The sequence below is a fragment of the Anas acuta genome, chromosome 4 (assembly GCF_963932015.1).
Source record: "Anas acuta chromosome 4, bAnaAcu1.1, whole genome shotgun sequence".
Classification (NCBI taxonomy): Eukaryota; Metazoa; Chordata; class Aves; order Anseriformes; family Anatidae; genus Anas; species Anas acuta.
In genome coordinates this window covers 31,315,556-31,330,385 of record NC_088982.1, presented here as the reverse complement: position 1 = coordinate 31,330,385, position 14,830 = coordinate 31,315,556, and the positions used below count along the sequence as shown (strand labels likewise).

General features: G+C 42.8%; 1 protein-coding gene and 1 long non-coding RNA gene across 6 annotated transcripts in view; one reads left to right on the top strand and one right to left on the bottom strand.

Moving 5' to 3' along the window:
- Positions 1-223: 223 nt before the first annotated feature.
- The window catches only part of KLHL8 (kelch like family member 8), a 20,511-nt gene continuing 5,904 nt past the window's right edge, over positions 224-14,830 (bottom strand). For 3 of the 5 annotated variants that reach the window (XM_068680514.1, XM_068680517.1, XM_068680515.1), the window contains 9 exons: positions 13,328-13,639; positions 10,685-11,233; positions 7,720-7,906; positions 6,911-7,054; positions 6,073-6,184; positions 4,086-4,254; positions 3,357-3,516; positions 2,232-2,433; positions 224-1,800 (listed from right to left, as the gene is read on the bottom strand). In XM_068680514.1, coding sequence (XP_068536615.1) covers positions 1,677-1,800; positions 2,232-2,433; positions 3,357-3,516; positions 4,086-4,254; positions 6,073-6,184; positions 6,911-7,054; positions 7,720-7,906; positions 10,685-11,233; positions 13,328-13,534 — 1,854 coding nt within the window. In that variant the 5' untranslated portion in view covers positions 13,535-13,639 and the 3' untranslated portion in view covers positions 224-1,676. The remainder of the gene's footprint in view (positions 1,801-2,231; positions 2,434-3,356; positions 3,517-4,085; positions 4,255-6,072; positions 6,185-6,910; positions 7,055-7,719; positions 7,907-10,684; positions 11,234-13,327; positions 13,640-14,830) is intronic. The other 2 variants (XM_068680516.1, XM_068680518.1) reach the window with 1 other exon arrangement.
- LOC137855879 (uncharacterized) lies at positions 6,181-10,925 on the top strand. Its single transcript, XR_011096023.1, has 3 exons — positions 6,181-6,630; positions 10,488-10,584; positions 10,787-10,925. It is a non-coding gene; the product is annotated as an uncharacterized lncRNA (long non-coding RNA).

The window sequence follows — 14,830 nt, the reverse complement described above, 5'->3', positions numbered from 1 at the left end:
GGCTTTCAGGTAGGGGAAAAGCAGCACCAAGGCTTTCTGATGGAACTAAGAGTGCACGCGTGGTTTTTGAACATGGAGATATGTAAGCATCGAGTGCAGCTCCTGCTCAGAGCTGCACTCCACGGGAACCAAGAAACACTCCCTCTTCTCATGTTTCCCCCAAGAAATGCTCCTTTTCATGTTTCCCCAAGATAGCATGATCCACTCACACTATGAACAAGGCGAAGTACAAACATTTTATTTATTGCAGTGTTTAATTATTTACAGTACCGTTTGTTATGTCCCTGGGTGCTACCCACGTGCAAGCTGTTTGAAACTGCAAAGCTAACCGATGGTAACACAACAGCGAAAGGTGGCTGTGCTTTTATGCTGGTGCAGTCACACCTCATCCCTGGTACTGAAGGCACAGAAGTTTGCTGCGCTCCCTGGCCACGAACACGGTGGCCCCTGTGGGGCCCTGCTCACCATGGGGCATCAGTCTTGGCTTGGTGGTGGTGATGCAGAGCAGGACACCGCAGTCTTTCCAGCCAGACTTGACCTCGCGCTCAGGTTTGTGACTGCGTGACAAGATGTCTTTGCGCGGAGCAGGGTCAAGTTCCTGTTTTAGTCTCTAAGGTAAGTACTGCTCGTTGCACTTGTTCTTGCTGCTGGTTCTCTTTGGTTTATTTGAGCTTTAAGCCATGAAACTGCTTTGAGGAGAGATCTTTGTAGCTGAATGATCTTAAAAGAGCCAGCACCCCTACTGTTACCCCAGACTTGTCACTGGGTACTGAAATTGGATGTGTCATCTCCTAGAGCTGCATTTAAAGGTCTTAACCCAACACTGCAACTTCATTATGTTTCCCTTTAGTCTGAAAAGGGTAATTCTGAGACCACTGAAGCCTGCATTTTGGCACGCATCTCAAGAAGGCCAGATTACACTGGTTACTTTGGGAACGATCTCTCCATAGAAATTTGTCTTTTGGAGGGTGTCACTACCACAGATTTTATTGAGGATAAAATAATTTGAGTAGTCCAGTGGCTAAATTCAGGCCGAGGCTAAATTTCAGCTTTCTAACAAGTGTGTGGGCCTGAGAAAGACCTGCAGTTCCCACCACAGCCAGCAGTCCCCTGGGAGGTGTGCAGTTAACTTCTGTACTCCAGTTAGCTTCGTGAGAAACACGGATGTCGTTACCTTCTAAAACTTGGAAGGCTTTGTGTTTCAGAGCTCTTCTACACATCGGAAATGCTTAAGACTTGAATCCTGAAAATAAGTTACATTAATAAACAGCACTCTGGTCCTTCAGAAACATGCAGCAGGGCTGTCGGGTAGGGCTTGGCAGCACTGCCTGCTGCTCTCTCTTCCTCACCCTCCCATGCCTGGTTTACAGTTCAATAGCGAGTCGCTGCAGCAGCTGCCTCCACTGACTCTGAAATTGCAGCTTCTCCAAGATGGGATGATTACAGCTCTTGGCAGGTTTTCTCCTGTAAGTCACACTGTTATTCCGTGTTTTCACAGGCTTTTCTGTATAGCTGTTTTCAGAAAGCCACCCAAAGCCTGAAAGTCACAGAAGGTAACATTTTCACAGAGAAAATGTATAGTGTTTATTTCTTAACCTACCACACAAAACACCGAATTTAAAAGCTCTGCAGTGCCTCTGTACAATGACTCCTCTGGAGTTTGGAGGCAGCAGAGCTCACATGCAATCGACAACGTTGCTGGATCCTTGGCCCACGTCACGGATCTGGCTGCTGAGGCAGGAGCACACAGCCACGCCTGCCCCAGCCCTGCAGTGTGACACAGAGCCGACGAGCTCCCACCTAGAGGAGAGGACAAAGGAGAAAAATAAAAGTCAGCTGTTGGCCTTTCTGAGCAACCTGAAGTATTTATTTCCTGTGTCTGAAATTCTATCGTAGAATCTAGCTGTTAAGTCTGCACAAAAATACAACCTGCTAGTTTATTCTCATTATTTCTCTGGTAAGTTTAATGCAAAATCATTGAGAGCACCACAAACTGAATGAAGGTGAGAGGACAAGGGATGGGCAGGAAGAGGAAGCAGGAGGAGAATGTACTTAAGTATTTCAAGAACCCAGCAGCATGAGCAGCATTCCTGCATCACTCCTCATGAATATTACTCAATTACTGCCAGGAAACAACAGATGCTCCTGGTGCCCACAGTTTCTATTAAGCTGTGTTTTCATAGAGGCAGATGTGAGCGCTTTCGTAAGCCAAATGAAAAACATTAAATTACCTGTTCACTATGGGATCAAATGCTTCCACTGTGTTCAGGTATGCGTTGCCGTTGTGACCACCCACTGCAAAAATTCTCCCCATCAGTGTTGCGATGCCGACTCCACCCCGTGGGGTCGTAAGCTCTGCAACATATTCCCACTTGTTGCTGCGTGGGTCAAAGCGTTCCACAGAGCTCAGCGGAGAGTTGTCATCGAAGCCACCTGCAGGGGGAGTCATCACGCACTCGTATTTAGCCACTTGGTGGTGGTAGTGATACTCTGGGTTTGCATGATCGGGGCTTTCTTAGTATGGAGTGGGCTAGTGTCCAGGTCTGTGTTTTTATCTGATTCTTAAAATGTCCTAAAAATCAATCTAGCAGCTCTCTATGCTGTCACCTTACACATATCACTTTAACACTGTTTCTTAAACTCACTTTGGAAGAGCTATTTCTGTCCTTTGCTCCTTGAATTTGTATTGCACGTAATTACAATCAAATGGCTTCTAACTTGGAACAGAAAAAAAACGGTAAGCCTGGTGTAAGCATAGGTTTTGATTTCATTCAGGTTTAAATAAAACAAGCTCTTGCAGTATGTTCAAAAGAAACAATTGCTGAAAACTTGAGTAGGAAAAAATCCTCAACAAAGACTGACTTCAGTGATGGACTCCCATTGGTGGGTCAGCTGTCCAAGGTGCATTTTATTCAAAAAAGATTTAATTACTACTTTTTAATGCATAAGGCATTAAAGCATAAGGGACTTGGTGTAATCTCTGAACCAAACAGCTGTTGTGGTCTGTGCTGAAATCAGAACCGAGTGCTTTGCAAGTATGTGTAGTAACAACTTCTAGTAATAACTTATATAAAAAGGAAACTTGTGATGAGTGAATTGCACAGTGATTTCATAGGTAGACATCTTGTTCTGAACAGTATAGCCCTCCTGAAATGAGTTAGGAACTGGTCTTTATTTCCTTTTAACATATGTGATTAGTTAAATGTGCCATGGTTATGCTTGCTTGCTTCTCCTGCCCAAGAACATGCAGTATAGGCCAGGTCTGTCTCTTCCCCAGTTCCTTCAGCAAGGAGAGCCCCTTCCAAACAGTAGTGTTTGGCAGAAACTGCACGATGAAATGCCCCACACCTACTCACCAACAACGTACAGGCATCCGTGGAGCTCACTGACGCCGTTGCCAGCTCTCCGCTGGCCCATCTCTTTCACTTCTATCCACTTATCCAAGTGGGGATCGTATTTCTCCACACTGGAAAGAGATGCTACACCGTCGTTGCCACCCACTGCGTAAACGTGGTTCTGAAACATTTGTATAGAGAAAGATTATTTGTAATACGTTTGTATTTAGGTAGCTTTTCATAGGCAATGTTAGAATTACAGGAAAATACAGTATAGCCATACCCTCCTAATTATTTACCTTGACACAGGAATTCCAACAACTTTATCTAACTTGCAAATGCTGTTTTCCAGCTAAAGAAGTGAAAAGGTTGTGTGTTGTTGCAGATATTTTGCAGAGTACACGGGGAGGATTACAGTGGAGACAAAATGTAACGCATTCAAAGATGGCAGCGATAACAAAGCAGAGGCTCCTGAATGAGACCTGCAGCATTAGCCTCACTCTCCCCTGTTGTTTTTAGAAGTGTTCTCGTGCTTGCTCACAGTACCTCAAGTACTTCTCACACAGGGAGTACAGTTTGACAAGAGTATTATCCTAACTACCCACACCTTTTGCAAGCTTCTGTAGGATTCTGACAGCCAGAGGAGCTCGGCCCTACCAGTTGCATTTGGTTTAAGTCCTGTGTTCTGCCTTGTAAAACAAGATTTGAAAAGCAGTCCCTGAGGTCAGCTGGGAGGAAGCAGTAACTCACCATGAGGGCTACGGAGCCAACTCCTCCCCTGGGAGTGTTCATGGGAGCTATCGCACTCCATCGATCAGACTCAATGTCGTATCTTTCCACGTCGCTGAAGCACGTGTTGTCATCTAAGCCTCCTATTGCGTAAATGGGGCCGCCGAGGGAGGCAAGAGCGATTCCTCTCCTAAGAAAACCATAGGATCAATACCACAGTGCAAACCCTTAAAGGGAATGGGAAATGTGCATCAGGTGCAACATTACCTGACTGGCAAGTATGTCAAAATATGGGAGAAAAGTAATGAAAGCCTATCAGGTGAAGTTTTAAATAAATAATGATCAGGAACTGTGGCTGATTCCCTGCACAGCTGTGTCAGTCTCACAGCATTACCTAGAAAGTCTTTTGTATGTATTAGAGGGGATCTAGAGTTTTATCTTAACTTCACCTCAGCTTCACCTGTATGTTATTGTGCCATCCATGAACAGGACTGTTGAAGCTACAATATTTTAAGACTGCAAAAAGAGAAAGTCCTATTAAAAAAAAAAAAAAAAGGAAAGAAGGTAAGAAAAAAGGCCAGGCAGCATGGAATACTGTTTTGATTGCATGTTGTCAAAGACCTAAGTATTCTAAGCAACTGTGTGAATATATGAGGTTTTCTTAGTTATTAGATTACTCTACCTGAATACTGAATCTTGCATCTCCTGTCTTACTTTGTTGTGTCTGGTGGAGAACTAAAATCTGCTGGTTTTAACTTTGTTAGTATGGTGCTGCTATGGCTTGCAAATCAGTTTTTGATGGGTGATAATACATACTAACAGGCAAACTTGTGCTGCAAAACCTAGCAATATGAGAGTACAATTAGAGTGTGAAATGAAATGTGTCATTGTTGGAGAGCTTCGTGTAAAGCATGGTCTAGAATGAAACTGGTGAGATACTACTGAAATTACCAAGATGTCTGATTTACTGTTTCTCTGAGAATATTCTTGTGTTATTGCACAGAGGGCAAGTTTGCAGACACTTATGTGTGCAGAATTCCTCAACAGAATAAAGGGTGTGGCAATATCCTGGGCTTATCTGATATTGCCTCAGCAGGTAACTTGTAGTCACAGCCAATGGGGGCAGTTTTCTCTCAGCAAAATGTTCTGGCACTGCCTTCTTGAACTGGAGGGGTGGGGTGTGGCCAAGGCACAGCAGCCATTTCATTTACCAACCTCCTGAGAAAGAAATGTCACAGAAATCCAGAACTGAAGGTCATAAAGAATATGCCCAGCATGGTGGCAGGAGGGAGGAAGAGGAGCAAGAAGACATTTCTACAACTCTGGGCCTTCTCCTTTGATTAGGTCACAGCCACAAATTGTGTTAGGGTGCAGCCATGGCCAGTATTTCACTCCTAGTTCTACATGTCACTTTTAGAAGCAACAAGTTATGAAATTAAATGTAGAATTAATGAGGTTGATTTAAGTAACGGGGAAAAAAAAGAGATCTGAGAGTCCTATAACTCCATAGAAGAGTCTTACAGTAGCAAAAGCCAAGAAAAATCCACGATGTATCTTTCAGTGTTTTAGTGCTTCCAGGGGCAAAAATCAGGCAACTACTGGACTTAACTATTTTACTGTGCATGTCATGCTGATGTATCTTGCTCATTGCTTCAAAGAGATAACATACAAAAACACTTAACCAGTTTCAGAATCTTTATCTGTCTTAGCAAAAAGGCCCTAGTTATCAGAATATAAGTAGGGCTGCAGTGGAAGAGTTCTCTCTGCTTCAAAAGCCAGCCCACCAAAACGAAAAACAAAACAAGGATACTGAGGGGGGGGGCAAAAGATACTGCTCTACAGATATTGTTTGTTAGGATTCAGGCCACAAAATAGGAAAAAAACAAAACAAAAGTTTGGAAACCCAAATAAAGGCAGGACAGAGACACAGTTTTTTAGCGTTAACAAGAAATGATGTATCGTGGAGTAGGACTTAAATTTTGTCCCATATGGATCCTGGGACACATACCTCTTTGTGTTCATCGATGCCTTCATCATCCACTTGTTTGTGAGAGGATCAAACACTTCCATGCTTCCTAAGTGTTCGTTTCCATCATGTCCGCCTACTGCATAGACTTTACCTGAAAGGCATGCAGAGATATCTGTTTGGATACAGAGATTGCCTGGCAGTGTTTCAGTTTTCCCTTGTAGAGTCTCCCTGCCTACGTGGAGAAATAAGCTCAAACAAAGGTTAATGTTTTTAAAGGTTTTCCGTATCAGGGTTTTATTAAGTTATGGACCTGATATTTTTATATGCTGTACTCAACTAGAGAGCTGTTTTATCATAGACTTTACACAAACCTTGAGATAAGTAAACAGGGAATGTTCCTGTAGCTCAAGTAGCGCGGATCAGATCCGTTTCAGATCTTTACCTCAGCCTCTCCAGATTTTCTACAGGGAAAGCAGATCTCTGTTCTGCTGCAGCAGCGCAGGGGATACCATGTACAAAGGAGAGCTGCATCGTGAGTGCTAAGCTGCTCTGGACTGCCCAAGCCTGGCTGCAGAAGACGATGACCCAAAACTGAAGGTAGGTCTGTCCTTACAGTCCTAGCAATTTGCTTGTATGGATTTTATTGTGAAGGAAGCTAGCATGAGTTCTAGCGAAGTCTTGGTGACTGCTGAGTAACTCCACTTTAGGGATTTGTGCTCTGAGATTGTATCAGAAGCAACAGCCCTTCATGGGGAAGAAGCTTTGCTAACATGAATTTGAGAAGCCATGCAAGGCATTTATTTAGCAATAGCACCAAGTCCAGCAAAATGTGCAAACAAGTCCCTTTTGAACAGGGTTTCTTGAGTAGGTTACTGACCTCCCACAGAGATGACACCCACGTGTCTTCTCCTGCTGTTCATTTCAGGGCCGAAGAACCAGTTGTTCTTATTTATAGAGTAACATTCAATGCTGCGAAATGGGTCGCCTGATCCTCCTCGACCACCGACACAGAAGAGCACACCTGAAGGAGACATAACAGGTTTCCAGAGAGCTAGCAGGGAAAACGGGGATAAAAACGCACAGCAGAGTAGAGGGAACACTACGTAGTTCAGGAGAAGCTGTATTATTTCCCTTCAAGGGGCACAGTCATTGCCCTGCATATTGGATGCTGGACTTTGGGCTTTGTTTGGCATGCTGCTAGGGCAATTAACTGTCTACTCTCTTGCAAAAGCAATGCGTATTTTAAGTATGTTTTCTGATTTGCTTAGGGAGAGAAACTGATTGTTAGTTAAATCTTAACTGAATGTAGAAATTAGAATTTGCAGCGTAATACTCATCACTTGCTTTTGGTGTAGGTTAGGCAGAGAATCTAAAAGCTAGCTCAGCCTTCTCACACCAAAAGGTAAGTGCCCATTGCTTTCTGCAGAGCTTTGAGCATACTGCCTGCACATAATACACGTAACAGTTCTGGCTGATCAGAATAAATACTGCTCTAAACAACAACAAAAAAACACTCAAGTTCTGTTAAGAAAAGGTAGCACAGAACCTAATCACCACAGAGGTACACAATGGTTTTCCCAGCTATGCATTAACAACCATTTATACCAAGCTGTCTAGCCCTACGCAGATGCGCTGTCTTTTCTCCACACCACTTCATACTGGATAATCAGACACACATTTAATTACCAGCAGTCTGCTTCCTTGGTGTTGTGCGAATGGAGTATTCAAAGTCTGGCACTGCCCTGCTGCTCAGGTGAAGGTGGTAGTTCCTTGCTTCATCCAGCAAATCCCTACATTTTAGATTCTGCTTGACAATCTCTTCCTTTGCCACCACACCCATAAGGAAACAAATGGGCAAGAGAGGCAGTCGTACCTGACAGAAATGAACACAGTTGGAGTAACTGGCTAAACTGAATCTAACCATTTACAGCGACGTACACGTAACAGACTGCAACTTCCGAGCCTACTGTCAGCCCCGTGCTCTTTGGGAAAAAGAGCAACTTCCGTTTTCTTTTCCAGAGCAACACTGAGACAAACAGTTCGTTTTAGTGACAAATGTTTGCTACAACTATTTGCATTTGTAGGCAACGCATTCACAGTGGGGGAAGAAGGGCAGCTTGGCTGTACCAGGAGGGCCGTGGCTGCAGGTGCACTGAGCGTGGCCAGGGGTTCCTTCCCAAGCAGGGTCTCCTGTTTCAATGGGATCGCCCCTTTCAGGTTAGTCTGGTGAGGGCACCAATTTTCAGCTCACTGCTGTGCCTGTGCAAAAGGACTTTATTTCTAGAGTTTTATCTTGGGTGACAAGTCTGTCAGTGTGAACTAAGTGAATATTGGGGAGGTGTTACTGACTGCGCAGTTATATCCTTCTCTAGGATGACTTGATAGGCTGCAGGATAAAAAGAAACAGGCCATGGACAGCTAATTGCCAAAGCCCACAGGGAGCAGAGGGAGCTACAGTGCTGGACACACCACTCAAATTAAGATCAAAATCTTGATGTCAGATAAATATTGGAATGTATCAGGAGCAGGTTAAAGACTATAAAAAGATTAATACCAAAAAAACATAAGGCAGAGACATGAAGGTTAGAGAGCTGTAAGGCTGTAACTGTGCTGGCAGCTGCCTGTTGATACCGTGACATTTACACTGCTCAGATTTGAGTTTTCCTGATGGGTGGTGGTACCCACCACCACCAGGCACTGCCTGAGTGGGACAGTGCTGCTTGGCCACCAGCAGTCTCTGCCTTGAGCAACCCCCAGTGACAGAGCAGCTCTGAAACAGGGTCAGCCTCTCAAAGACTGCCTTGAAATGTCCCTCCCACTAGGAATTAATTTCTGCAGACCTCACGTTGGTGCTTCTGAGAGAAACAATGAGGAATATGAAGGACAATCAGAGTGGGGCGCCAGCAGGAAGGCCAACAGGCGGGACAGGTCTGGACAGGGGTGAACTGAAGTAAAGCACTGCCTGGCTTGCTAAGGGCTGCAGTCAGCGCCGTCACACAGCTCTCAGGCAGCTCAGCAAGAATGGTGAGGGACAAATCCAGCTCCTCCGGGGCTTCTCAGAGCAGCAGAGCAGCACTGTTCATGGCTGGCAAGTATCCCTGTCTTTCAAGTAAGCAGGTCTCTCTAGCAATTATTCCTTAACCACTTGCTTTCAATCCTATTTCTTCCTTCCCTGTGGCCCCATGTTATTTTAGGCTGCCCCAAAGCACTACCATAGACCTGCTAATAGGCTCACAGGGTTAATAATGGAGTAACAACACAAGGCTGATGAAAATTCAGACCCTCATTGTAACACTGAAGCCCATAAAACTTACTGTGGTGTTGATAATAACTGTCAGGAAGGCCCGTCCTGTTTCCTGCTAGCAATAATGTCAAATGCAACTGCCGGCTGAATGCATTTTGGCAAGCAACCTGTATTTGCAGGAAGGGTTTTACTTTCTCATTGTTTTGCTCTGGACTCTCGTTTCCATGAATAGAATAAAGCCATTAATCTTATCTGCTAGCATAACTGGGTTGTAAACACCAACCTAATTCTTCTTTTTAAAATTTTCAACTTATATAGCCTGTAAATTTAATTAATAGTGCGCTAAAGAAGGGTTTTTGTATCAAAAAAAAAATTATGCTAGTCTAGATACAGCTGAAAATTTTTGGAAGTCACTTAATAAACAGTTGAGATCTTTTATAGGGAAAAATGAAAAAATAATGCGTTGAGGCAACGAGAGCAGCATGTTACTCGCGTGATGCAAATATCAGAAATTCTGATGAATGCAGCGCGTTCAAACTGGTGTTCAGTGACAGCCGTCAGACCACAGCTGATGATACATGCGGCACTCTGTAGCACATGGCACATTCCCTCCTCCCCAGGGCAGGTTCTGCCTACCTGCCTCAGGTGCTGTATTTTAAACTTCCATAACCAGCACATACAGAGCTTGTTCTTACCGTTTTGACAGGATGATGTTCAGTTGAGTGGCCCTGCTGTATGGGATGCCTGCCTAAGGGTTTCCTCTCAGAAGCACTGAATTCTTAACACATTTGAAGGATCAAAATGCAAACTCCTTTTGGATCCTACCGGTAATCAGTGCTGATATTCTACCTTGAAAAGGTCTAGAATGTGTTTCCTGGCTTGTTTGCAGGGCTGCAAAACCTTGGTCTTTTGCTGTTTGTATAACAAAACATTCTAGAAGTAGCATAACTTGATGACTTATCTCCATTCCTAGTCATATAACAAACAGCTTTGCTCTCCTTTCACAAGCGCAAATACTTACCAGCAAGGGAAGTTAGTTTCAGGCTGCATAGTATCAAAGCATATCAAGCGATGGCTCTAGGTTCTCCACTTCACTACATGTAAATCTAAGAATTCTCTGCTCTCCTGCTCTGGCACAGAAAGAGCTTTGTGCTGGCTCTCCCCGCTCCCTCTTCGGATGAGCTTACAGTGAATACTCTTTTCTTGACAGAAACTGGAGAACGTAATTTGTTCCTGATGCTCCTGAGGCCTAACCTGCTCTTGCTGTCAACACACCATTATGAATACAAGATGAAGCACCAAATCTGGTAAAAGCATTTTTCTTCTCACAATCTACCGAAATACAAACAGTTGATATAGAACCACGTCAGGGACGAGACAGGCACCCAGTGCCTCACTCTGCCCTACCTGTGCGAGTATTTCATCCAGCCACGTAGCGTGATGCTGGGGATTGGCTAGCAGCCACTTGATAGCAGCACTGTAAACTTGCTTTTCATTTTCAATGTTCAGGTCATTGGAGGACAAGAGTTTATGCAGGTGCTGAGGTGAGATTCTCACAAAGTCTTCACATTCCACCACCTCAGTGAAGTGTTCGCAGGCGTACTGATCGGCCATGTCCATCAAGTCGATGCGGTTGTGACTCTCTGCGAACGCCCTGACCGCCAGGCAGTTGGAGGGATGGAAGTGCAGCTTCATGTACTCGCAGCATGCCTTTGCCACCAGTTCCACCTGAAGAATGCAGGCAGCATACAGGAGCGGCTGGACGTTGTCCACAGTCAGTGTAAGCCGGGAAGAGTACACAAACTTCACGAGGTCTTCTACTGCATCACCATCAAAGTCCCTGATTTCAATCAAAGTCTGCTTGGCTTCAGCCATTTCTGAAAGAAACATGGCTCTGAAGTAAGGTATAACGCACGCTAGCACCAGTTTGTGGCAGGAGATGAGCTTTGTACCAACCTGTGAGAAAAAGAAAAGAAAGAACTATTTTTTCAGTTACTTTCCTTCAGCTCTACAAGAAAGGCCAGTTAAGCTGAAAATGTAGAAAATCTAGATTCAATATGTATTGAATTCCCGTATTTTGCTGAAACAAACAGTGTTTGCTCTGTACTGCTGACATTAGATCAATGCATCCCAAGCAGATTTGAGCTGTAACTTGGCCACCAGAGCATGGCAAGGCCATAACACAAGGAAGCAGCATCATTCATCTGCTGAACTTTTTTGTCTTTCAAGAGCCATGCCCCATTTTTTAAAGCAAACTTCCTTAGGAACCTTCTCAAAGCATCTTGGGGACAAGAGGTGACTGCCAAAAAAAATCTTGGTTGTTTTATAAGTATGTAGAGATTTTTCAGGAAAACCTCTGAAGTGACATTTTAAAACTATTTAATTTAAACCTCTGTACTTTTACTACTGTTTGAGGAGTCTGTAACGCTCTTCATAGAAGCAAAATCACGTAAAACTGCAATAATAAGAGCAAGTAGAAATAGATATAGGGATTATTAAAGGTTACCAATCATTTCAAGGCTTTAGAAGTTAGTTAGATGTGCTCAAAAGATGTACTATTTCCCATAAAGATATTTTTAAAAATTCTGATCAGAAATTGCGAAACAAACTTTTCACTGTGAAATCTGCAGACTTCAATTACATTAAAAGATAGTCAACCTAATACTTGTGTTATAGTAGTGCTTTCTTACAAACTTGGTCATTTCTCACTCTGTACTAACATAAAGGGATGGGAGTTAAGCAGCAAATTTCATTGACAGATTTCACGTACGTCTTCATTTTCGGATTAAGGTGTGAGTGATTTAAAAGGAAAAAATGGATTTTAAATTCTATAGGATATTTTGGAGTTTTTCTAGATGTGATTCAATACAGAATCGCTCTTTCCTTTTTAATAGTGTTATCAACACAAGTGTAAGCTGTTTAGTAAGCACATTCAGTTCCAAGAGCAAATACACATGGAGGAGCATAAGGACAGATTCAAAGACAGGAATGAGCTGCTCACATGACAGGAGCAGTACTTCAGGAGAAATTCCTGACTTAAGTTTGCAGAGCACAAGTCTCCCCATGTGCTCCTGTGGCTTATGACGGTTACAGTGTTAGTACTCAGGTACTGGTGTAAGAAGCCATTGTTCTAGCCTCTGCAGATTCTTGTCTCCACTTCAGGACTGGCAGCCTTCAATCCAGTATTTTTAAATTACCAAAATAGCTTCACACAAATAAAAATGAACAGTAAGAAAAGTCTAACTTATGGAAAGTTAAATTGCAACCACAGGAAAGTATATTTTCCATGCCCAATTTCCCTAGCCAGAACACACATTAATGATGCTTGTAACAACTGTAAACAATAAGACTATTATAAAATAAATAGAAAAGCAGGCTTTTTTGCAAGGGTGGATGGGAGAAAGGAGAAGATGAGGTCAAAAGAAGTGAAGGGAAGGGATGCGTTGTTAACAGTTCTGAAATGTTCTTCCCCAAAAGAAGGTTTGTCGGTGCTGGCAACCACAGCTACAAATAGTAAATATAATTTTCTTGTGATCAGAGTATAAATAAGATAGAGCTGAGCTGCAAAGAATGTGTTTAAACACAATGCAGTGCAAGAATTGTAAAACTGGTTCCCTCCATCTCATTTACTCTTTGATTGGTTGTAGAATGACATGACTGAGGTTCTTTTTCTTCTTTGCGAATGCTGGGAGTTAGATTTGTTCCAGAAATCCTGTTCGCCAGGAAAGATATGTAAGAGCAACACAGAATGCAAAAATAGAAAAATTGGGATCAATTGTGGGAACTTGCTTAGAAGGCAAGCTGGGGGAGGTGATAGTCACGTTCTTGATCTCTGGGACTGTCAGTATCTTTAACATCCACATTTTAGTTGTGAAATTTCTAAATGACAAAAAAAAAAAAAAGCTTATTTGGACATACCTCAGATCCAATAAGTATTGTATTGCTTTCACACACCTCCCTCCCACTCAAATTCACTGCCATCTCCAACACACTTATTTAAAGCCTAATCCTCAGCCTGTTAAATGCAACGGATGAGGGTGGGACTGTCACCTTCAGCGTCACGTCGCAGAGCTCTCCGGCTTCAAAGAAGTGAAGAAGAGAGCTGTGAAAATCCTTCCAAGCCTCATTTGCCTCAAAGACGAAGACGTCATCTTCAGCATCACCAGTGGAAGATCTCGTTTGCTGCTGCTGTGGCCTCCTTCTTCCCTTCATCAGATGTTGCTTTCCCTGCTCGGAGACCAAGGATTCTGAAGCCATTGGCTGGTTTGTCTTTCTCAGCGTGAATCTTCAAGTGCTCCTGCCAAGACAAAATCCAGCCCACCTGGGTCAGTCCTAAAATGTAGCTAAGTCCTTTTCATCTCCCTGTCAAAAAAACAAAAAACACAAACCAAAGAATAAATGAAGTATATTAGCTATTGTTAGTACCTACCATTAGATACCATGTAAAAAATGCTACCTCCAGTCTTATTTGGGGTGGGGTGAGAGAGAAAGAAGGCAAAACAGCCCAGAGACAAAATGGTACACAGGTACCTTTAGGAAAACCCCTTGTTTATGGGCTTGTTCCCCTCACTTCTTGGAGAAAAACAAAGCAAACAAAAACAAAAAGGCAAGGATGTGTTCTCTGCCGTTCCTGACCTAACAGCTGTGGATGGCAGAGGAGCAGAGGGACACGGACAGAATGTTGATCCTAACCCAACAGGTATGTTTGTATGTAAACATTACTGTGTACATGTTTTCCTTGAACTCCTCAAAGCTAAAGCAGTTCTAAAGTGTTTTGTGTATTTACGCAAATATACAAAGCAAAACACAAAATGAAACCATTCTAGTACTGTTTCAACAAGAACTAAAAAGAAATTTACATTTACAGAGAAACCTTGGAATGAAAATGATTTGCTTTTATCTAATATTAACCCAAAGACTGATGTTTAAAGCATGAAAATGAGCATCCTGCAAAAGTTTGTTACTGCTTGCTAGTTTTTATTTTTTAGGGTCTGTCTACTTATTTTAGCTGACAAAGTTTATGGTGTCTAAGATGTATAATGTTCTGACAAAAAGAATCTTAGTTGTACTGATAGCACAGCTTTTCCAGGACTGAAAAATGCATCTGGGATACCACAGGCAAGGGAGAGAGGAAATGGCTTTTTCTGCTTCTGTCACAGAAATATTTACTCTTTCTGCTGCTGTGGACTTCAGTTTGGTTTTGGTGGACATAAAATCCACCTTTTTATTTTCAAATAAAAGTTCAGTAGTAGGGGAACAGCAAATTGGTTTTTGGTTCAGTAGCGCAATTCAAGCTTCATCTGTGTCACAAATCCATTAAAACTTGAATCCTGTTAAGTCAGTGAGGTGTATACTGTGCTTTATTGAAAATGATGAAGCCCACAAGAAAAATGAAATACTGATTGAAAGCATGGTTACTGATTCAGGTTACAAGCTGTTTTGGCAAGGGAAACAAATGGATCTGTAAGATTTTAAGACAAAAGTCTCTGGAAAGCAGAGGGAATATTTAGTAGTGTGTTCCTCTCTTACACTGGCTAGCTTTGGGTTTAATGT